The sequence below is a fragment of the Cibotium barometz genome, chromosome 18 (genome assembly GCF_041138505.1).
Source record: "Cibotium barometz isolate CiBa-2024 chromosome 18, ASM4113850v1, whole genome shotgun sequence".
NCBI classification, from domain to species: Eukaryota; Viridiplantae; Streptophyta; class Polypodiopsida; order Cyatheales; family Cibotiaceae; genus Cibotium; species Cibotium barometz.
The window spans coordinates 34476600-34500476 of NC_141063.1; the positions used below are offsets into that span (position 1 = coordinate 34476600).

Below are 23877 nucleotides of genomic sequence, written 5' to 3' on the forward strand. Positions count from 1 at the left end.
TACTGAGGAGTAAGAATTATTTTTTGTCATCATTTTAAACGTTGATGATATGTTACTCCTCACATGCCCTAATGAGGAGAAGAATTCAACATTTAAGGCTGAATTACATGTGTCATTTGAGATGATAGATTTGGGCTCATTGCATTATTATTTAGACATACAATTTATGCAACATGATGATGGTATTGTGATGTTGGAGTTAAAGTATATACGGAGACTGATTACATGGTTTTGTCTTGAAGACAATAAGCCTATTGTTACATCAGTAGATACATGGCTTATTGTCTTGAGGAAAATAAGCCTATTGCTACACCAGTAGATATAGGTGCTAGGCTTTGTCCCTTGGATATAGGTGAACCATTTGATGGATCACTTTATTAGTATGTTATTGGTTGTCTCATCTATACAATATGAGGCTAGACATTTAGTTTGGGGTCTCCCAAGTGAGCAAATTTATGCACAGTCTCGAAAGTAAGCATTGGTAGGTTGCCAATATTCCAATACTTATAAGGCACTAAGTCCCATGGGCTATTCTATGCTAGGGGGGGTGATATTCAACTTCATGCTTTTAGTGACTCCAATTAGGTTAGATGTTATGATACGTGAGTGTTCACTAGCGGATTTTTCTTTCATCTTGGTGATTCATATATATCATGGCTCAATAAGAACCACTCCGAGCTGTGAAGCTAGTACATGACGACTGTAGAGAGTGTGTTGGCTCGGACACCTTTTGGTAGATCTTGGGACATCAGTCCCTCTTAGTGTTCCATGCTCGAACAAAGCACATTAAGGAGCATTATCATTATGTCAGGGAAAGGCTCATTATTATTACAGGAGAGATTAGCTTAGCTTATGTCTCTACACATGATAATATGGTAGATATATTCGCAAAGTCCCTCTCATAAGAGAAGTTTGAATCTTTTCACACAAAGTGTCCAATTCCTGAACATTGTAACCTAACGACATGGACAAAAAGCTATTTTTGGCTTGGAGCTTCATGAAAATGGGTATTTATAATAATAGGCATCCTTGATATGGCATTAGGGTATACTCATGAATGTGCCTAGGCTCATACTTGATGAGTTAGAAGCTAGAGAATAAGGAGTCCGAGAATAGACCAAGTGGGTTATAGGCTGGACAAGTGTGAATAGACCAAGTGGGTTATAGGCTGGACAAGTGTGAATGCCATAACTTAATTTGTGAACATGTATATAAGTTAATTTCTCCCTATAATGAGTGAGTTACAAGTGTAAATGATATAACTTAACTTGTGGACATGTATATAAGTAAATTTCTCTATACTTAATACACCTTTATGTGTTGTTTTTATTTTTGATGAGAGATCTTGAAAAATATTCTCCCTTTTGTTGATGCTTCTTGTTCTCTTTCTTGTGTTGTGCTTTCAATTGTTTCATGGTTCGTGACACATCTTGTGTTAATTTGACCTCTTTTTGTGTTGGTGGTTTTGTATAGAAGGTAGTATTAAGTGCAAGATTAAGGTTCAAATAAGTGTAGGAAGCTCCCATGGATTTTGTTGAATGAGCGAGCTTCCTTGGGGTTGAGTCTTCACATTAGGGCTGAGTAGAACTTACAGTGAGAAGTGACTGTGGGACACCTTAGGATGCTAGAGCCTTCATAAGCCCATACAGATATGTGTGCCTCTAAGGGTACTATAGCAGCCATAGAAGTGATTGTGTGACACCTTAGGATGCCAGAGCCTTCATAGGCCCATGTAGATGTGTGTGCCTCTAGGGGTACTAGTAGCTATAGAAAGCACAATGAGTATATATGTTGTGCATAGCCAACCATTGTAACCAAACTTGGTGTGTGAACCATGATACATAATGAGTGGTGCAACAAATTTTGGTTTCCAAGAGTTAACCTACAAAGTGGTTAATAATAACTTGGACAAGTGGCGCTCATAGTTGTTTGATGGATTACTTATAGCAATTCCCTATCCAAGAGAGTGTAATAACAAACTGAGATGAATCCCTTATTAATGTACTTCATATATACATTATGAGATTAAGCACTGTATAAGCTACTTATGAGCCTTAAGTGCCCAACTGCCATAGTTATGTGTGAACACTTATAGCCTTGTATATAAGTGTTCACAGTTATGTGAACACTTATAGCCTTGTATATAAGTAAGTGTTCACACTTATATGTGAACACTTATAGCCTTAATATATATAAGTGTTCACAGTTATGTGTAAACACTTATAGCCTTGTATATAAGTGTTCACAGTTATGTGTAAACACTTATAACCTTGTATATAAATGTTCACAGTTATGTGTGAACACTTATAGCCTTGTATATAAGCCAATTTCTCTCATAATGCAATACACTCTCCCATTGTACAATTGAGTCTTGTTCTTGCTTCTCTACTCTATTCTTATGCTACTATAAAAAACCCATTAAAGAGAGGCTACCCATTAGACTATAAACAACTATAGGTGTGAGAGAGAGGCTACCCATTAGACTAAAAACTGGCTTTATATATAAGTCATTTTCTCTCATAATGCAAGACACTCTCCCATTGTGTAATTGAGCTTACTCTTGATTCTCTACTTTATCCTTATGCCTATGTAGCTACCATAGGTGTGAGAGAGGAGTGTAGCTAACTAGGGGGCTATAACCAAGTTGGTGTGATTATCTACTTTATCCTTATGCTTATGTAGCTACCATAGGTGTGAGAGAGGAGTGTAGCTAACTAGGGGGCTATAACCAAGTTGGTGTGATTATCTACTTTATCCTTATGCTTATGTAGCTACCATAGGTGTGAGAGAGGAGTGTGTAGCTACCCAATGGTCTATAACAAAGCTAGGGTGACAACAAATTGAGAGGAGTGTACCGTAGAGCTCTCTGAAAGAAGAGAGGGTTGCATCCATTGTAGCACACTAGAGTAAGTCCTACATGACATGTTACGTCTTGCTTTGTTTGTGAATAAGAGAGAGTTAGAGCATGCCATAACATTTTTGGTGAGGGGTACCATTGTGCCTCTATGGTCTTGCTTCTTGACTTATTCTCTTGAGCATTCCACAGCTTGGTGTGGTGAGTGATGTGTTCACTTCCCCTATATGGTTGGAAGGGTAAGTGAAGAAGAAGAGAAAAAGGCATTGCTATAGAGGAGTGCTATTGTCTTGCTTTTTTATTTATTCTTTGGAGTATCCAATAACCTGATGTGGTGAGTGATATGTTCACTTTCTCCATATGATTGGAAAGGTGAGCGAAGAAGAAGAAGAGAAAAATGTGCTCTTTTATTTTTTTCATTATTAGAAAGTTGAGCGAAGAAGAAGAAGAGGAAAAGAAACAAAAATCATTTTTCTGTGAACATGTTTATTCAGTTATTTTTAACCCTCAGAGCATGCTAGGAACTAGCTAGATACATTTAGAATGCATATAGTAGCTTCAATTTAAGGGATTTTTGCATTTTAAGTAATGTGCAAAAAAGGTTCAAAAAAACCTAAACGAATTTTATTATTTTTCTTGCAATAGAGAAGAAAGGTTAGCAAGTGATTAATCAAGCAAACAATCACAAAGAACATAATATTTTTTTTGGGCTAATTTTCACTAATCCATTAGTTTGTTGAACAGTCAAGAGATGAAAGACCCCAAAAATATTGCATCAAATTATATTAATTAGTGGGTCTCATTGAGCTTAAAATAAAAATTCCCAAATTTAAGAGACCCAACTTGGATGCTTAAAGCATGAAAAATCATCAACAATACCTAAAAAATAAAATGTGTAAGTTGTTTTCATTCTTAAGCCTGATAAAACCTATAATTTCACACTAGGAAAAAAGTTTTTCACATTGTGAAAAGTCTCCCTTGGATTCTCAATAGAATGTTAGGGATTACATGGCTAATTATAGGTTTATAATTATATAATTAAGAGGGGGAGAAGCTTTGGAGAAGTGGGAAGATACTCTTCGCGCAAGCTCAGAAGATGTGAAGAAGAAGTGGACTTATAGAGACACGAGAATTTTTTTCTCTAAAAAGAGTGGAGGGTGTTGTCTTCTTTAAAGAAAAGAGTGGAGGGGCTTGTCTTCTTTTATTTAAAAAAAACATCTCAAAATCTTGCAAAAAGTATTCACAAGAAAATCTCCACATTTTGAGGCTACACCATTTCAGAAATTCCAAAGTCAAGTGTGCTTATGAAAGAATATACAATTGGGATGTGGGACCTCTTGGGAGCTTTTTTCTCCACATAGTTTTGAAAATTGAACATGTTACACAAGTGATTTCTTTAGAAACTTGCAAATAAAATCATACTTGGTGGAGTTTATATGGTGGGTGATGTGTGATATGCAATAAACCAATCAATGTAATTGGTTGACCCTAGACACTCCTAAAGGCATTTTCACAATGCTTTTATACAAGAGGAGGAGGAAACCTCACAAGAGTTGACACACCCAATGCAATTGAAGCTCAACTTTACCTATGTCATGAAAACAGTCTCATGACCTTTGAATTTTGGGATTTGCTACAAGTGGCCAGCTCGTACTCTAAGGTCATCCTAAGTGGATTCCCTTCACAAAGGACATGAATATACTATATTTTGGATACTTTGAACAAAAAATCTGTATGTAAACTAACCCCTTGAATTATAATTTCTTGGTGATTGAGTATGTGTTGGAAGTAGATTTAGTTCTAGGATGTGAAATGATCGTTATTCACTAGTAATACGTTCACCTTGAAGGTTGATAACACAGAGTTAGTGGCACCATTTTGTGATAATGATATCTAACACTAAATGATCTGAAATGCTACAAGCTTCCTCCAAGAAAACTCCTCACCATGCCTTCTCTATCAATAGCCCTCTCTAATAAATAAACTATTCCTTTAACTCTGACCTCACTATCTAGTTCTCTCTAATAATAAACTATTCCTTTAACTCTGACCTCACTATCTAGTTCTCTCTAATAATAAATCCACCATTCCTTCGACTCTGACCTCACCATCAAAGAAACATGCTCCGATCTCTAATTCAACAACCTTACAATAGACATGCCTTCTCCATCAATAGCCCAAATTCACTATTCCTTCAACTTTGGTCTCATCATCACAGAAACATGCTTCTATCTCCAATTCAATAACCCTAAACATGCTTCTATCTCCAATTCAATAACCCTAAACATGTCCCACCAATCTTGTTGACACCAACACAATAAAGAGAAAATATTATCATGGCAAGGTTACCCTGCACAACCCTCAACATAAATAGATCCTCTTCCCAAGGGTATAACCTCTCCTTGCCCACTGCTAATCAAGACCTACCCTTGGTAGTCCCCCGTCATAAAGCCTCACTCTAAGAACTCCTCTTCGATCAACCTCACCTATGGAGTCAAAGGCTTTTTTCACCAAAAAGTCATGATTGCTAGGCCCTCCTATAAACATCCCTAAGACAGCATCGATAACACCAATAAAGGTCAACACTCTGCTGCATAGCTGAGAAATGTAAATCCATTGGTGTGACCTCGACATATCGGTAGCCTCTCTCTTTGTTCAGACCTAAGACTCATCATTAATGCTTCCTAAACCCATAAAAACTAGTGCTTCCTTACAAGCTCATGCCAAGAGTACCAAACCTTCATCAGCGCTAGCAAAGAAGGTAACTCCACCACAAAAATCATTGCTATTTAGGATACCAGTGCATGGATTAAATCTCATTCTACTCCTTGAATAGTGGATAATTTTTAGCAAAGTTCACCAACAACTGACACCACCACATCCTGAGGTAACCTTCACTGCTTGTCTCCACATCTTCAAATAGTTTCATGAAAATTCTTTTGGTGTTATCACTAAGCTCATGCAGACATGCTACTAGGCTCTTTGAACCACAAGAATAATAGGTACTCATAATACATTTCAAATTGTGATACGTAGCTCTCTGAAAGTTGGGCATAGGACTAATTCCCAAAGTGCAGTAACAAAAAGATGTGCACCTACATGTTGCATCTATACATGTACATGTTTGATAGCTACATTTGTACAATGCTCCATGGAGGCCAAAATTGTGAAGGCACATTTGATTGAACAAATCCTTGAGAAAGGACATCTGCACATGTGTAATACAATAACACGTGTACCTTTCCTTTAGTTTTCAAAGACTCAATATGCTTAGAATTGAATTTTAAGGTTTCGATAATAAGCCTTGAACCATTTGGAAGCATTGGTATTATCAAACTAAAGAAATTGATCTCATAAAATAATTTATATGATTGGCTTAATATATGAATAGTGCTAGTATAGCACTACTAGCAACACAATAAATCATAAAATAATCTATACGACTGACTTAATGCTAGTAGTGCTAGTAAACTATTAATGAATCATAAAGTAATCTATATGATTGACTTAATCATAGTAGTGCTAGTAAAGCACTACTAGCAATGAAATTAAGAAGGTCTAGTAGTGATTTTAAGTAGTTGTGGTAAACAATGCTAGTAGTTCTAGTAAGTAGTGCTAGTAAAATAAGGAATAGTATTATTGCTAATTAATAGAAGAGTAAATGGTTCTAGTAAAGCTGATACTACTAGTAGTGCTTGTTAGTAGTTAAGGTAGTACTTGTAGTGGTAATTAGCATATCAAAAGTAGCAACAATATAGCTAGTTATTACTACTGAAAGCAGCAATGATACTGCTAGTTAGCACTGTAGTATAGTAGTGCTAGCTAGTACTACTAGTAAGTATCAAAAGTATTGTGAATACTACTAGTTAGCATTGAAGGCAGTACGAGTAGTATTAGTACTACTAGTAACCCTAAAAGTGCTGACAGTACTAATAGTTAGAAATTAAGGTAATACTTATAGTGCTAGTTAGCATCGAAATCAATAATGGTAAATTTGCTTAGCACTAAAAACAAAAATGATTTACTTATAGAGCTAGTTAGCATTGAAAGCAGCAATGGTAAATTTACTTAGCACTAAAAGGAACAATGGCTTTACTATTTGGCATTTATAGTAGTGTTAGAACTGATAGTACTACTAGTTAGCATCAAAAGCACCAACAGAAAAGCCAATTTACCACTAAAAAATCAGCAATAGTATAGTATATTTTGCACTTAAAAAAGCTAGCGTGCTAATAGCACTAAAAGCAATATTGTTTGTGTTATTAAGCACCAAAAGTAGTGATATTAGTGCAACTTTTAACACTTTTATCATTGTTAATACTGCTAGGAGATGCGCTTGTAGTGGTACACTAGAAGTGCTTTCATGCTTGAAGAGCTAGGATGTTGTTCTTGCAATCATACTACGATAGCATGGTATGTTAATCATGGAGTTAGAGAAATGACTTACAATTTAACCGACGGCTTGTCGAGAAGGTGTAGTGAAAATGATTTTCTCCGAGTCTATTTCTTATATACATTCTTCTTATTCAAAGAGACACAAGTCTCTGTCTAAAAGCAATGTCCAAAAGTAGAACACTATGTCCTTGACCTCTTGTGTAATTATGCTTATACGTTGTTGTTTTCGGCATGTGGATAATGAAAACATGGAACTATCTTCTTCAATTTGAAATTGAGATTTTGTAGAGTAAAAGTTTCTCCTATGAATGCTTAATACCTTGGATGATTTTGCTATGTTCATGTTTTGAGAAGTTGATGCATTAAAATTCAATAGCATCAATAGATGAAATGTTCATCAAAGTATTTTGGCCACTTCACACTTTTCAAAGTATTGCAAACATTCGCTACAATTGATGCTTGAATCTCAGCCTCTTGCCTAAAAGACATGTCTTGCAAATCCTTCATAGACAAGGCTGGACGATGAGCCAATTGAACATAATCTTTCTAGTTGCTATCTCCATTATTTTTGTTCCCTGATTAAAATACTTTGTCATGTCAATACAAATCTTTTGTCTTGTTTCCGCATCGGACACCTCTTTTACATATTCTTCATGTTCTTGTTGCCTTTTCAACCTGTTTTTTCTTCTTTGCTCCCTTTTTCTTGTAGCTTCATAGTCCTTGATGAATTTTCCTTTTTAACATATTTTTTCTTCTTTGATCCCTTTTTCTTATAGCTTTATAGTCCTTGATGATGTTGGCAATGTTGATGCTCTCAACTAGTTTTTATTTTATGGAGAATACAACTTAGTTCCTATTGCCAGTTGCTCCTATACTAAAGAAGACTAATAATTATTATAATCAACCAATCAAATACCATGGAGAATAAAACACATGTTGGAAAGCTTGACTCACACACTCAGACAGAGATGGAAAGACAGACAACAGAGATAAAATAATACACAAGTTGGATAGCTTAACATGCATACATAGAGAGATATATTAGTGAATTACCTCTTTTGAGACCTACCACTAGTGGGGAGGAGAGAGAGACAAAGACTTTTGAGAGATTTGAGAGAGAGAGAGAGAGAGAGAGAGAGAGAGAGATTTGAGAGAGAGAGAGAGAGAGAGAGAGAGAGAGAGAGAGAGAGAGAGAGAAGCTGAAGCTTTTAGCTACTCTAATTACACATAGAGAGAGACAGAGATTGAGCTTTTGATTAGAATGATAGAGAGATAGAGAGAGAGGGGAGCTACTTTGTTACCAGGATGGAGATAGAGTATTTGTGATATAACAGTTGTTGAGATATCGAGATCAACTAGTGCTATGGACATTGATGAACGACCATGGTGATAGTTTCCATACTTATGCCACTGGCATGGTTGGTGAGATTATGGTTGATATGCCACCAATGGTGGATGACAGTCTATGTGACAACCACTTTGGAGTACTAGAGTTATGGTATAGTTGTAGTGCAAACTCATATAGCCGAGTTCACACTATGGACCGACCATTGTATGTAATTGTAGGAGGGTACTTTCCGTTATAGTATGTACTCTTATCTTTTTAGTTATATGGCTGTAGAGAAGAGAAGAAGATCAATGAAAATTCAGCCATCCATCTCTGTCTAGAGTCGTACTCTCTCTTGTGTATGCGTGTTTGTTACAAGGAACTCAAGCTCTCCCTCTCCCCCACATTCTCTTTATGGTATCAGAGCTCTGGTTTATGTGAGAGCTAAGGAGGCAAGCAAGAGGCAAGAACAAAGCAAGCAAGAAAGCGGTACACGGGTAAGAATATCATCATCTCTTCCCCTTCTTGTTTAGGTACGACACCCCCTGGGTAGCTCCGGGAGCTACACATCTTCGATTAATGAGCTACCTTCGCAGGGTTGGAGATGCCTACAAGCTATGCAGTACTTTGTACAATTGTTTTGAGGCCAAAATCGCATTTCGGGTGTGTTTCGATCTCCATTCGGTCACCAAGGTATTTTCAATAGTTTTGATGAGAACTTCTAGTTGAGAACTATCTTTGCTCAAAATGTGGTTCTTGTAGTGCAGTAGTGTATTTTGGGAGTGCAAGTGAGAGTGAGAAGAAGTGTTTAGAATAATACAAGAAGCTTGTTGGTTAGAGTGTTTAGAAGGCCTCCATCTCTGGGATTGAAAGAATCTCCCTGGATTGTTGTTTAGATAAGTCTATCTTTATTAATTTCAAAACTATATATATACCCATTGTAATCAAGTTCTAAAGAGAGTGAGAAGAGGTGTTTAGAATAAAACAAGCTTGTTGGTTAGAGTGTTTAGAAGGCCCCCACCTTTAGGATTGAGGGAATCCCCCTAGATTGTTGTTTAGATTTATTTCCCTTTCTCCCAAAGATTCTATCTAAAGTGTCCCAACCCAGTCATTGGAAGAGTGCTCTATGAACACCTTGCGATCATAAAAAAACTCTCTTTTCAACAGATCGATTGCAATCACCTCAAATTATGGAAGAAAAAAAATTCTTTTTGTTGCGTTGAAAAAGGCAGGGGGAGGGAGGAGCCCATTTTGTTGCTGGCCCCTATTTTATTCTAAATAAAAGTCTTAGTAGCTCGAGTGCTTCAAAGAGTACTTAAATGACTTAAAAGAGTAGTTAATGAGGGGTTTACACATCAGGTGTATCAATGGGCGCGAGAGAAAAAAAACAGAAACTATGCCAAGAACGAAGGATTGGAACCCGAGTGGATACGAATCAAGGCGTGATGATCTAGGGAAACTGACGAGAGAGAGAGAGAGAGAAAGAGAGTCCACACAAGTGCTCATTGACGCAATGTAGCAGAGATGGAGTTTTTGGCAGTCTGCCCGCACGCAGCAGGTAGCTCAGCAGGAAGTACCGAGCGCGTCGTCAGTGACCCCTCTCAGCGGTCAGACAACAGAAAGGTCAAAGTAAGATTAGATCGTGGCTTGCCTGTCTGCTTGCTATTTGCTCTTTTGTTTGTTTGTTTGTGTTTTTTTTTTTGAGGGCCTTCTCTAATCACATATGTGTTGCAGAAACATTCAAGAACCCCAGCTTCCAAGCATAGACGTACTAAGGAGTCGCTATGGTTGGACGGCCAGCACAATCCAACCCAGATCCAACAAGACATTCTGAAAACAGAAGAGCCCCATGCGATCAAGGTAACGCACAAAGCACCACACACCAACTCCGGTGGTGGTGTTCGTTGGCAGATGCTTCCCTTAGAGGTGGCCATCGCTTCTTTAGAAGCAGGGACGCTACCCCAGCCTTCGGTTGATGACTTTGTATGCATCTTGCACAAGTGCAAAAAGAAGAGAAACCGCAATTACGCCATGCGGTTGCATGCTTACATGCGCAAAAGTGGGCTGGAAGCTCATATATTTCTTGGGAACCACCTCATCTCCATGTTGGTGGAAGTTGAAAGCATGCGCTATGCTCAGCAGGTTTTTGACAGGTTGGTTTATCGTGATGAGTGTTCCTGGAACTCTCTCATCATAGGTCATGTCAAATGTGGCGAGTTGCGCCACGCTCTCGTCCTCTACAAGAGAATGCAAGAGGATGATTCTGTACATCCTACTGGGTATACTTTTGTGGCGTTATTGAAGGCATGTGCTAAGCTGAAAGATATGGAAAGAGGCCGTGAAATACATACTGAGATTGCAAGAAAGGGGTTGCTGGAAACAGACGTTTTTGTTGGCAGCACCTTGGTTGATATGTATGCTAAATGCGGTTCTCTCTCAAAAGCACAGGAAGTCTTTGACAAGCTTCTAGTTCGAAATGTAGTCTCGTGGAATGCATTGATCACAGGATATGCCAAACATGGGCATGGTAAGGAAGCACTTGTTTGTTTTAAACAGATGCAACATGAGGGCATCTCTCCGGATGCTGTCACATTCATTTGCAGCTTGAAAGCTTGCGGCAGCTTAGGAGCCATACACAAGGGCCACCAATTACATGCTGAAATTGCTAGAATAGGATTGCTGGAAAGGGACCTTCTTCTAGGCAGCACCTTGGTTGACATGTACTCTAAATGTGGCTTGCTTGCAAACGCACAGGAAGTGTTTGACAATCTTCCAACTCGAGATGTAGTCTCATGGAATGCACTAATCGCTGGATATGCGGAACACAAACATGGGGAGAAAGCACTTAACTGTTTTCAACAGATGCAACACGAGGGCATCTGTCCAGATGCTGTCACGTTTGTTTACAGTTTGAAAGCTTGTGGCAGCATAGGAGCCATTGACAAGGGCCTAGAATTACATGCTGAGATTGCAAGAAATGGATTGATAGAAAGAGATCACCGTGTTGGCAGTGCCTTGGTTGACATGTATTCAAAGTGTGGCTTGTTTGCTAAAGCACATGGAGTGTTTGACAAGCTTCCAGATCGAGACGTAGTCTCATGGACTTCATTAATTGCTGGATATACTGAACATGAGCGCGGTGAGGAAGCACTGAATTGTTTTGAGAAAATGCAACATGAGGGTGTCTCCCCAGATGCTATCACGTTTGTTTGCAGCTTGAAAGCTTGTGGCAGCATAGGAGCCATAGAAAAGGGCCGAGAAATACATGCTGAGATTGCCAGAAAAGGGTTGTTGGAAACAGATCATGTTGTTGGGAATGCGCTTGTCGATATGTATGCTAAATGTGGCTTGCCTGCAAAAGCACAAGAAGTGTTTGACAAGCTTCCTGTCCGAGACGTAGTTTCCTGGAATGCACTACTTACTGGATATGCCCAGCTTGGAGAAAGTGAAATTGTTTTTTGTATCTTTGACAGAATGATAGGAGAAGGTAAAATGCCAAATTTGGTCACATTTTTAAGTGTTCTCAATGCATGCAATCACTTAGGTCTGGTTGATAAGGGACGAGCTTACTTTGAGGCCATGAGCAAAGACTATGGCATTACCCCTACTGTTCAGCACCACACTTGCATGGTTGATCTTCTTGGTCGTGCTGGCCAATTTGACAAGGCATTAGCGATGATCAAGGAGATGCCGTTTATTCCTAATATTGTGCTGTGGCGCACTGTGTTGGGTGCTTGTAGAAATTGGGGCAATGTGGAGCTTGGAAGACATGCCTTTGAACATGCAGTGAGATTAGATGAAAAGGATGCTGCAATTTACGTATGTATGTTTAACATCTATTCAGATGCTGACATGCAGGAGGAGGCAAACGAGATTGAGGCTATGAGAGTGAAAAAACAAGCTTGGAAGAAGGCAGGACTTAGTTGGTGGAATGATCCCAGTGGAAGTAAGCATTTGTTTTTGTTTGGGGATCAAAGACACTTCCAAAGAAAAAATATAATGCAAAGCTAGAAGAGGAAGGCCATGTCCCAGTTTTGTATTGGGATTCAGGGAACATTTTTGATGATGCAGAGAAAGATGTGTCATGTGGGCACAGTTAGAAGTTGGTCCCAATTAGTAGAGCCCCAAGGGGACAATCATGGGGGTTGCCAAAAATCTTCTGGATTGTAATGACTGCCATTCCTCTACTGCATGTATATCAAAGATAGCAGTGAAGAATCCTTGCCAGAGACCCAAATCGTTTTCATGTTTTGGAGAAGGAAAGTGTGCTTGTAAGGACTATTGGTTTAGTTATAGTGCATTGTCACAGATATTGTCCCTTATACTTGAAGTGTTGCTGCTAAAATGATGGAAAAGACAGGTGTAGCATTGCAGCTTGGCACGTATGGGGAGCCAGATGCAAGGAAGCCATTGAGGGTACCCACACTCCGCCAGCAAAGTCTATCAGGAGCATTTGGCTCGATATCATACATACCTTCCGCGGTCAGTGGGGGAAGTTGCAGGGTGGATCTCACCGCATGTGGAAGTAGTGGGAAGCTTTCTTGAGGCTCTAACGGCCTGGCCCTTTTCTCATGGATAGAGGTGGTGACCCCACTTGGCATTACAGTCCACCTGCGTGGTTGTTTCCCCCCCCCCCCCCGCCCCCCCCTCCAACTGTATGAGATAGCCTTCTCCTCATAGAGTGGCCAGCTGGAGGAGAAGCGTCTTTCCCCTATTTTGATTACTTGACCCCCGCCCTGTACATGAGGCGAGTATGTATCTAGCCCTTCGTGGCTGTCTTTTCAGTAACTAATAGAAGGATCTTTTTCCCAGAGGAAAAAAAAAAAGAACTACCCTGCAGAAGCACTTTTCTCCCAAGAAACGTGACTGGCAGGGTTGGCAGCCTTTTTTAAATAGTGAAGTGATGATACTACAATACTTCCCATTAAGGTGTGCACGTGACTGCTGTTAATGTGTGGTTGGAGATTAAGCATTTGGTCATAGGTATGTGGTGCAGTTCATCGTCTTCAAGGTATGGTTTTGTTTGGGAATCTTGGTTCCTAGTTGGGCAGTGGTGGAGTGTTACGTGCGCCCACTGTGTGGACTTTCTTTACATTTAAGTGCAAGTTTTGGAATAATCTTTTGGGTAGAGATGTGCACAGAGCAATTTTGTGAACCCTATCTAGGGAGCAATAGTGCTATCAGGGTAGGCCAGTAAGTGTGAAGTCTCACACAGTTTTGTCATAGAAATGTGCCCCCCTCTGCACAAGGGAATGTCCACCGGAGGGGAAAACGTAGCCAAAGAGGGGCTACTGTCCTCAAAAACAGGCCACCTAGATCCAAACTCCAAGTAGGAATGAAATGCTGATAAAAAAGTTACCTTCCAGCTGCAAGCAATGAAGCCAAACTGAAGGAGAACCAACCAGCAGAAGCTGTCCACAAACACAGCAAGAAGAAGGTTGCAAATCTGTGAAAAACACAAAGGATAAGGGCCTGTAAATAGGGCTAAATCTGGAGCAACAGATGGAATCGCTGAACTGGGAGCAATGATACCATGGAAGAGTGCACAGAGCAAAAGCAAAAGAGCACTAGAGTGTGTTGAATAGAGAGTGCAAGAGAGAGAGAGATGGAGCAACTATGCTGAATATACTGAAGCAATACAGTCCCAAGCAAGAGACACAAGTAGTCTCATAAGTGAGGGAGCAAAAGATATACAAGACAAGATGAAAAGGTGAGAGGCCAGCCCACCTATTTATAGGTGGGGAGAGCTGGCCGATTGGAGCTACACCAAGAATGGGCAGAAACTGGGGATGAATGTGCTAACATGCCCAGCCAGTCTACACTCTAAGGAGGTGGGTCACAGAGTTGGTGTTGGTAACAAACAAGAGACAGGATTGTGGTGGTTCGGGCTTTGGTGGCACCCTTGGTATCTGTGGAGGACACTTCTTCTTCTGAGATTGTGCATATTTCTGAGATTGAGCCCAAGCTTTTGTGATGGTTGCTCCGACTTCTCTTAGTATTTTTTCTGAGTCTGCAAAGTTGTATGGTTCCAACTACACCTTATGGAAGGTGAAGGTGAAATCGGCCTTGCGTGGCGTGGGTCTGTGGGATTGGCTTGTTACACCAGCCAATGCCACCCCTCCCACCCTTGCTTCCGGTGGTGTGACTCAGGCACAGATTGATATTATGATCGTCGCGTTTTCTCCTTTCTGATGTTGAACTGTAAGGATTTTGTTCTCTCTCATGTGCGTACAACAGATGCTACACATGAAGTTTGGAAGGCTTTTGCAGATCTCTACGAGATTAAGTTTTTGGGTCGGATTTTGGTGTTGGAAAAGCAACTTATGAACTTATCAGTTTCCACCTTTCCATCTTTATCTGCTTTCATCTCGAAGATGAAAGATCTCCGAGACGAGCTTGTTGTTTCTGGCAAGGACATCTCTACAGAGGACATGGCTATTCGGCTTCTCTCTAAGCTTCCAGAGAGGTTTGATGCATATTTTCAGTCTCTTGTTTCTTCTCCTCGTCCTGTTCCAGTTACTTGGGAGGAAGTTCTCCCCTCCGTTATGCAGATTGAGTCTCACTTTGAGGAGCAAACTGGCACCGCTGGTGGCCTTGATGGAGCTTTGGCAGTGCGTGATAAAGGGAAGAATCAACTAAAAAAAGGATAAGGGGGTTCTGATAAGAACTCCAAGGATAACGACAAGGATAAAGACAACAACAAATCTTCTAAAAACAAGGACATTGAATGTCATTATTGTGGCAAGAAGGGTCATAAATCGCCCCAATGTCATAAGAAGAAGCGGGATGAAACAGCAAAGACTTGCTCTTGTGACTTCTCAGTCACCGTCGTGGATTGTGAAAGAGTGCACAGAGCGGAAGCAAAAGAGCACTAGAGTGTGTTGAATAGAGAGTGCAAGAGAGAGAGAGAGAGAGAGAGAGAGAGAGAGAGAGAGAGAGAGAGATGGAGCAACTATGCTGAATACACTGAAGCAATACAGTCCCAAACAAGAGACACAAACAGTCTCATAAGTGAGGGAGAAAAAGATAGACTAGGCAAGATACTAGACTGAGAGGCCAGCCCACCTATTTATAGGTGGGGAGTGCTGGCCGACTGGAGACGTTGAAGCTAGCCGATTGGAGGACTGCACTGGCCGACTGGGAAAAAACCATACGGGCTAGGAAAAATCCAAAAAAAATATGTAAGATAGGGGTGGCCAACCCATAATCAAGGGCCATGCAAAAGGGACCAAAAGGACACCAGAAATGGGCAGAAACTGGGGATGAATGTGCTAACACCCCCTTTCAGCACTAGATGCTGAACATACTCCGAGAAGCCGAAGAAGTCGTCCTCTGTCAAAGACAAAAGAATGCATTAACAACAGGTAGCAAGAGAGCTCCACAAGCAATCTCCACAGCAACTCAGCTTCTACAAAAGCAACAGAACAAGCTGCTAGGTACACTGCTCCTCTAGAAGAAAACAACCATGTAGGCTGCGGCGTGATGCTCCAAATATAGGTGCCAAACCCAAATGTAAACATAGTGCCACATAAATCCCTAGAAGCCTGTAGCTCCAAGAAGATAATACCCTCAAAAGAAATAGAGTCCATCTGCTCCAACTCTGTATCAAGAGTAGCCAAATGATATATAATAGCACCCTCCTAGAAGGTCGACATCGCCAGATGTAAGAACTCAACTGCCCTCTCTGAAAATTGATGTCGGGACTCCACAAGCTCAACCAAATCCAAATCCCAATCCTTCAAGCCCTGAAAGTACCACTGTGCCCCAGGCACGGTAAAACGGACACACCTGACCACAATCCAGAATCCTCACACAGAGTAAGGAAAACAGGAACATTCATAGTAGTGGTAACTGAAGTGGTAGTAGCCTCCTCAATAGCATCACAGAGCATAGAAGCAGGCTCCTCCATAGAAGGCAAAGGGACCAGAAACACATCCTGGTCACACTAGTTGATGAAGAAAGAGTCGGAGGTGAAGCAATAGGAGACAAATCTCCCTCAGAAGCTGTGAGCAAAGATAGCCCACTCTCTTCCTCAGAAACATTGCCAGATATATCATCCTAGCAAGGAGAAGTATGCATAGAAACTGAAGGCAAGGCAGCAAGAGAAACAAACTCCTCAGATGTAGTGAGCAAAACTAGCCCACTATCCTTTGCTGTTGCAAGAACATCTCCAAAAGAAGTATCCATAAGATCACTGGCTGCATAGCACCCAGAAGTAGAAACCATCTGCTGATCACTGGCATCACCATATAGGTCACAAAGCAACTGCCACACATAGAAAGTAGAAGCATCATCAGGAGCATAGATGAAGTGTCGAAGAACCGAATCCTGACAATTCAGGAGGAGAAAGCCATAGATCTGTCCGTTAGTCTTCCTCCACCGACACACATCCTCTAGAGAGGCAAGGTCCGGCAAGCACCAATTCTTGAACGAGAGTGTCATGTGCATGAATATGCCATGGACATTCTCAGAGATTATCTAGAAGAGGCAGCCAGAAAAAGACAGAACCGAATTTAGGAGCATCAAGTGCAGAAGAGGTAAGTTTGGACTTGGAGGAGGACCTGGGTGCTGTCGGCTGGGATAAATAACTGTCGGCTGTACCAGAAGACAAGGTGACTGCATGCGCTGAATTTTATGAATAAAATAAGCAAGTCGGTTGGCCGACCAGCAGTCGGCCAGCTCTCCTTGTGTCCAAAGGGCCTATAAAAGGCACAAGAGCTCATTGTGTTAGTCATAGCTATCCAGAAAACGCAGCAAGAAGAAGGCTGCAAATCTGAAAAAAACGCAGAGGTTAAGGGGCTGTAAATAGGGCTAAATCTAGGGCAGCAGATGGAATCGCTGAATCAGGAGCGATAATACCATGAAAGAGTGCACAGAGCCGAAGCAAAAGGGCACTAGAGTGTGCTGAATAGAGAGTGCAAGAGAGAGAGAGAGAGATATGGAGCAACTATGCTGAATATACTGAAGCAATACAGTCCCAAGCAAGAGACACAAACAGTCTCATAAGTGAGGGAGCAAAAGATAGACTAGGCAAGATACTAGACTGAGAGGCCAGCCCACCTATTTATAGGTGGGGAGTGCTGGCCGACTGGAGACACTGAAGCTGGCCGACTGGAGGACTGAATTGGCCGACTGGGAAAAAACCATACGGGCTGGGAAAAATCCCAGAAAAATATGTAAAATAGGGGTGGCCAACCCACAATCAAGGGCCATGCCAAAGGGACCAAAAGGACACCAGAAATGGGCAGAAACTGGGGATGAATGTGCTAACAGATTGTGGATAGCAGTGCTACTGCTCACACGACACCCCATCGAGATTGGATCGAGGACTTCACTGCCAAGTCAGGTGAGATCACTTTGGTTGATTCTTCTTCCGTGCCAGTACATGGTCATGGCACCATCCCCATCTTCCGCTCTTCCGAGGACAACAGGTACTTCTCTGACGTTCTATATATTCCAGATTTGGCTTTTAACCTTTTGTCAGTGAGTGCTCTTACAGCTCAGGGTGCGGAGGTGATCTTCTCTCATTATGAGATTACCATTCGTGATAAGGTGACTGTTAGCATCTTGGCTCAGGGAGTCCAAGATAGTGGTCTGTAGTACAAGTTGACCGCTATGCTTTCTTCTGCTCTTTGGCATGCTCGGTTTGCGCGCTTCGAAGGACGGGTTAGTTGAGGGTTTACCGACCATCAAGGCTCCATCTTCTGCTTGTTCCTCTTGTTTACAGGGGAAGCAACACCGAGCTGCCTTTCCGAAGGAGGCGACACATAGATCTTCGACGTCACTTGCTCTCATTCATGCAGACTTATGTGGTCCTATGAGTACCGCGTCTTTGAGTAAGGCGTTGTACATGCTCGTGATGGTGGATGATTTCTCCAGATATACGTGGGTTTTCTTTCTTGAGGTTTTTCAGCACTTTTGTAATTGGAGAGTTGAGGTGGAAAAACTTTCGAAAAGAGACCGGTCACTCGGTCAAGGCTCTCAAGACCGAAGGACGGGGTGAGTTTACATCCCAGAGGAGTTTCAGCAATATTGCAGGACCCATGGCATTCGAAGATAGCTTACTAGAGCATATACTCCATCACAGAATGGAGTTGCAGAGAGGAAGAATAGGACCATTATGGAGATGGCCCGTGCTATGCTTGAGCATTCTTCATTACCTCGACGTTTTTGGGTTGAGGCGGCGTCCACTGCTGTCTACATTCAGAACAGGTCTCCTATTGCTGCTCGTCCAGATAAAACTCCATATGAGGCTTTCCATGGTGAGAAGCCCTCCGTTGTTTATTTTTGGATATTTGGTTGTTCAGCGTATGTTCATGTGCCTAAGGAGCATCGCTCCAAGTTGGACTCGAAGTCTTAGCGCATGACTTTTCTCGGATACAGGCTTACAGCACTATGTCCAAGGCATATCGTCTTTATGATCCTTAGGCCGACAAAGTTGTTGTGAGCCGTGATGTGGTGTTTGATGAGACTCCTACATCTTCAGAGGGGGGTGGTGAGCTTCTTCTTCCTCCACCTCCACCTCCACCTCCACCTCCACCTCCGTCTCCGTCTCCTCCGTCTCCTTCTCCTCCTCCCTCTGCTTCTATTACGCCTCCAGCTGTGGATTCTCAGTGATGACTTTGCTCCTCCTCCAGCGAGTTCGAGCAGATTTGTGCCTGGATGGTATTATCAGACAATTTGTGATTCTGGGTTACGTGAGCTTTCTTCTGCTCCGCCGCCTGGTTCTCTCCGACATTCTTCCAGAGTTACAGGGAAACAAATTCATGAGGGCAACATGTTTGTTAACTATGCTCTTATGTCCTCTATCATTAATGGTCCTTCTGATCCCACTTCTGTGGACGAGGCTCTTTCACATGAGCCTTGGCGTCGTGCTATGCAGGTAGAGCTGGATGCTATTGAATTGAATGGCACTTGGATTTTGGTGCCTAGGCCACTGCAGCGTAAGGTGATTGGTGTGCGCTGGATCTTCAAATCAAAGTTCCGAGCTGATGGCAGCTTCGACAAGCACAAGGGGAGGTTGGTTGCCAAGGGTTATGCTCAGCGCCCTGGAGTCGACTTCGATGAGACCTTCGCTCTGACGGCCCGGATGACTATCATTCGCACCGTTCTTGCTCTTGCAGGTTATCATAGATAGCCTATTTTCTAGATGGATGTCAAGTCGGCTTTCCTGAATGGAGAGCTTACACAGGAGGTTTATGTTGATCAGCCGCCATCGGGATTTGTTGTTCCAGGAAAACAGGATCAGGTGTACCGGTTAAAGAAGGCTTTATATGGTCTGAAGAAGGCTCCACGGGCTTGGTACCAGCGGATTGATGAGTTCTTTCAGAAGCTCGGCTTGCGCCGTTCTCATGCAGATTCGAACCTTTATATCCTCCTTGAGAGGGGGTTGATTGTTATCATTGTGGTCCATGTTGATGACCTCATCTTTACAGGTTCTTATTCTGTGAGGATCCGTTCAGTCATGGATGCTTTGGAGACGGAGTTTGAGATGATGGATCTTGGCCTTCTGCATTATTTTCTCGGCTTTGAGATTTGGCAGACCTCGAAGGGCATTTTCTTCTCTCAGCAGAAGGACACACGGGAGATTGTATCTTCTCCTATGGATACTAGTGAGAAGCTTTCTCTACTTGATGCTTCCCCAAGGATTGATTAGGGACAGTATCGGGTTCTCGTCGGTTGTTTGGTTTGGTTGACCTACTCCCGATTGGACATATGTTTCGCGATCAGTTTATTGAGCTCTTTCTCATATCCAAACCCCATCAGCAGCATTGGCGGTGTGCTCTCAAAGTTCTTCGATACTTGCGTGGCACTCTGGACTTTGGCATCTTCTATGGCCAAGGATGCACTCTTGTTGGATGGTCTGATTTAGATTGGGGCTAGAGATCCAGATACTCAGCGTTCGACCACTGGTTGTGTTTTTACACTTGGGTCTGGAGCCATTTCATGGAGCAATAAAAAGCAACCTACTATGGCGCTTTCCTCTACAGAGGCGGAGTATCGTGCGGTTTGTTATGTTGCATGTGAGGCGATTTGGTTGCGGAGATTATTGGAGGAGCTTGGCTGTCCTCATACCGGATCTACTCTTCTTTGGTGTGACAATTAGAGTTGCATCGCCATCGCCAAGAACCCTGTGTTTCATGCTTGTACGAAACACATTGAGATACAATATCACTATGTTCATGAACGGGTTCTTGCTAGAGATTAGCGTTTGGAGTATTGTCCTTTAGCGGAGAATGCTGTAGATTTGTTCACCAAGTCGGTTTCTCAGGCTTCCTTGGCTCCTCATCTTCGGCTTCTCGGAGTTTGTTTAGCATCTGGTGGCTGAGAGGGGGTGTTAGCACATTCATCTCCAGTTTCTACCCATTTCTGGTGTCCTTTTGGTCCCTTTTGCATGGCCCTTGATTGTGGGCTGGCCACCCCTATTTTACATATTTTTTCTGGGATTTTTCCAAGCCTCTATGGTTTTTTCGCAGTCGGCCAGCATTGTAGCTCTTGTCGGCCAGCTCTCCCCACCTATAAATAGGTGGGCTGGCCTCTCACCTTTTCATATTGTCTTGTATATCTTTTGCTCCCTCACTTATGAGACTACTTGTGTCTCTTGCTTGGGACTGTATTGCTTCTGTATATTCAGCATAGTTGCTCCATATCTCTCTCTCTCTTGCACTCTCTATTCAGCACACTCTAGTGCCCTTTTGCTTCCGCTCTGTGCACTCTTTCAGGGCAGCTATGTGGATGATCAGGACAGCAAGGACCTGGCCGGTGTGAACACAGGTTGGGCAGGTCAAACCTGTCAGCAGGTAGGGTCCACTAGCAGGTTGGTAGATTGTAAGAGAACACAACGTGCGGTGTATACAAGACAACACTCATAAGTAGGATCTTTTTCAGCGCATAACTTTAAAAACTTAAATTGCACAATAAGAGAAGAATATTGTATTAATGAAGTGATACAATAGATGGCAAAGCTCCTCTTGATACTTGGTATGAGTCCTTGATGATATTCTCCATTCATATGAGAATCCATATGTGCATCTATGGCTTAGAGGACAAAAGCTCATGGGTGGGGATGGTTTGTAACAAAGTTAAAAAGTTTCATATCCATTTTGGGCCTAAGGCCAAGGGATTAAGTGTTATGTAAAAGGGGCCAAAGGCTAGGAAATAGGTTGGCCATACTCATGGGCACTTTTAAGTGTAGTGTGAAAGGGTGGTTATGTATATAAATGAAAAGGAGGAGGCTAATAAATATACTAACCATAATTATAGCTTTCACGTAAATGAAAAGGAGGAGGTTAGGAAAAGATGATAAGATGTCTAAGTTAGCCATGTGGTGATGGTAGAGATGCTTAGTGTAAACTGAGTCGAGGTCGTGATCAAATGACATGCTAGAGGAGGTGAGCTTGCATTGTTGATTCTTGTCCTTGCTTGCCCCACTGCTGCCCCCGCTTGCCCCTTTGATGCCTCCGCCTACCCACTACCCCCGCCTGCCCCATTTGGTCCTGCCCATTTGCTCCCGCCTTTGCCCCCCCTTCTTCTGCACCCGCCTCTGTTGCTTTCGCATTCTGTTTCCGGCTTGCTGCACCCGCCTTGTCCTCCCCCGTTTCCCTTTTATTTCAATAGCATTTTTATTTGAATTCAAGGCGGCCGCCCACACTTTCTCCATTGGCTTTATGGCTTCTTCTCGCAGCCAATCTTTCGTCACCCCCACTCGCCGGGAGAATCATCAATTTTTTACAAGATGAGCTCACCTCTCTTCAGCACGACATTGACCTTGAGGTCCAGACCACCCTTGTTGCGAGAGTTTATGGTTCCCACTCCTCTCGTTCGTCGCAGGCCCGTGAATGGCTTCTAACAGCTCTCCCTTCAGAGTTGATTGTGCACTTCCAGGATCCTTGTTTGCTTGGTCGAGGCTTCTTCTAGGTGGGCTTTCACTCAGTGGCGGAGGATCAGCGCCTTACCTCGGTCTCACTGCGGTTCCCTGCTCTTCCTTGGTCCTATTGGAAGCTTTTAGCTTACATAGGGGCATCCTTTGGTCAGGTTCTAGAGGTACCAGTCCTTCCGAGCTCTCGCGCCTCAGCTTCCGCAGCTGTTACCGCCACTCTTGATGGTGTACCCAGGGTCCTTGTCACGTAGGCTGTAACGCCTGTGACCGACGGCAAACCGGATGGCCAAAGACGTGGCCATCCGGTTCAGTGGGAGAGGACGCCCGTGCATAGTCATGGGCGGCCAGGCTAGTGTGGACGGCAGGCCACACACTATATAGCCTCGGGGATGAGGGGCAATCCTCATTCTTCCTCTATGGCTGGGTGGTGAACCAGAGGCCGTCCCCTCCTGTGGTAGCGCCCATAGCGGTGTTACAGTGATCTAACACTGGTATCAGAGCGTTGGTTCGATTGGGTCGTCAGGGTCTGGTGCTGCGTCGGCGACGGCGGCGCGGCGGCCAGCCCACAGGCGGCCAGCCTAAACACGACCCGACGGCCACGAAAACAGCTGAAGTTATCTGGTGTAAACCGCTGTTGTGCAGAGGGGGGGGGGGGGGGGGGGGCGAAGACCACCCAGCCGGCCGGCCAGCTGGAAACGAACGAACTACTGTGCAGAGGGGGCGAAGACCACCCAGGCGGCCAGCCAGTTGGGAATGGACGAAAGCTCTTAAGGAGGCGAAACCTGGTGGCCAGCCACAGGCGCAGCCATAGCCAGCGGCCAGCCATGAACGACGAGCGGCCAGCCACGACCGACGCAGCCATAACCGGCGGCCAGCCACGACGACGGGCGGTCAGCCATAGCCGACGGCCTGCCCAGCGGGCGGCCTTTAGGTGGCCGGTCCACAGGCGGTCATTTTTTTTAAATTTTATCCAAAGAATGCTGAGAAATAAAATAAAACGAACGATTTTAAGTGGAGGGATAATCCCGGAGGTAAAGGGATAATCCTAGGTGGCTCAAGCACAGGATCCCGAGGAGATTAATTTTTTTATTATTATGAGTTGCAGGCACTTTTCTCTCGGATCGGAGCATCTCGGAGTAGCGATGCTTGTAGAGGCTCGCAGCGCAACACAAATCGACAGTCGATGACAGTCGTAGCAGGCGACCGTAAGGGGGGTGACTATTCTCTCTCCACCACCACTGCTCATTTTATTAGCGTTTTTTTGTAATTTCCAAGTTCTCGCATTTTTTTTGTGCAAGAATTCAAGATGTCTGCTAGGCGTAGTGTGTTCCCACCGCCTTCTACTTCTCTAGGGTTTTCCGGTCTCTTGTCCTCGGTCATCGCGGGTTTGACCCCGACCGAATTGTCAGGCCGTATACACCC

The 23877-nt window shown here is 42.9% G+C and overlaps 1 protein-coding gene across 1 annotated transcript; it reads left to right on the forward strand.

Moving 5' to 3' along the window:
* The first annotated feature begins 9905 nt into the window (after positions 1–9905).
* Positions 9906–12831, forward strand: LOC147629237 (pentatricopeptide repeat-containing protein At2g13600-like). The gene is made up of 2 exons (XM_086812492.1): positions 9906–10205; positions 10311–12831. The coding sequence occupies exons 1-2, from the start codon at positions 10101–10103 to the stop codon at positions 12585–12587; spliced, it is 2382 nt and encodes a 793-aa protein (XP_086668618.1). The 5' UTR covers positions 9906–10100; the 3' UTR covers positions 12588–12831.
* The last annotated feature ends 11046 nt before the right edge of the window (positions 12832–23877 follow it).

Bases quoted from the DNA above. Each gene is read 5' to 3' on its own strand.
- LOC147629237 (XM_086812492.1), top strand. From the start codon at position 10,101: ATGGAGTTTTTGGCAGTCTGCCCGCACGCAGCAGGTAGCTCAGCAGGA. The intron at 10,206-10,310 runs GTAAGATTAGAT...TATGTGTTGCAG, and splicing joins CAGACAACAGAAAGGTCAAA to AAACATTCAAGAACCCCAGC.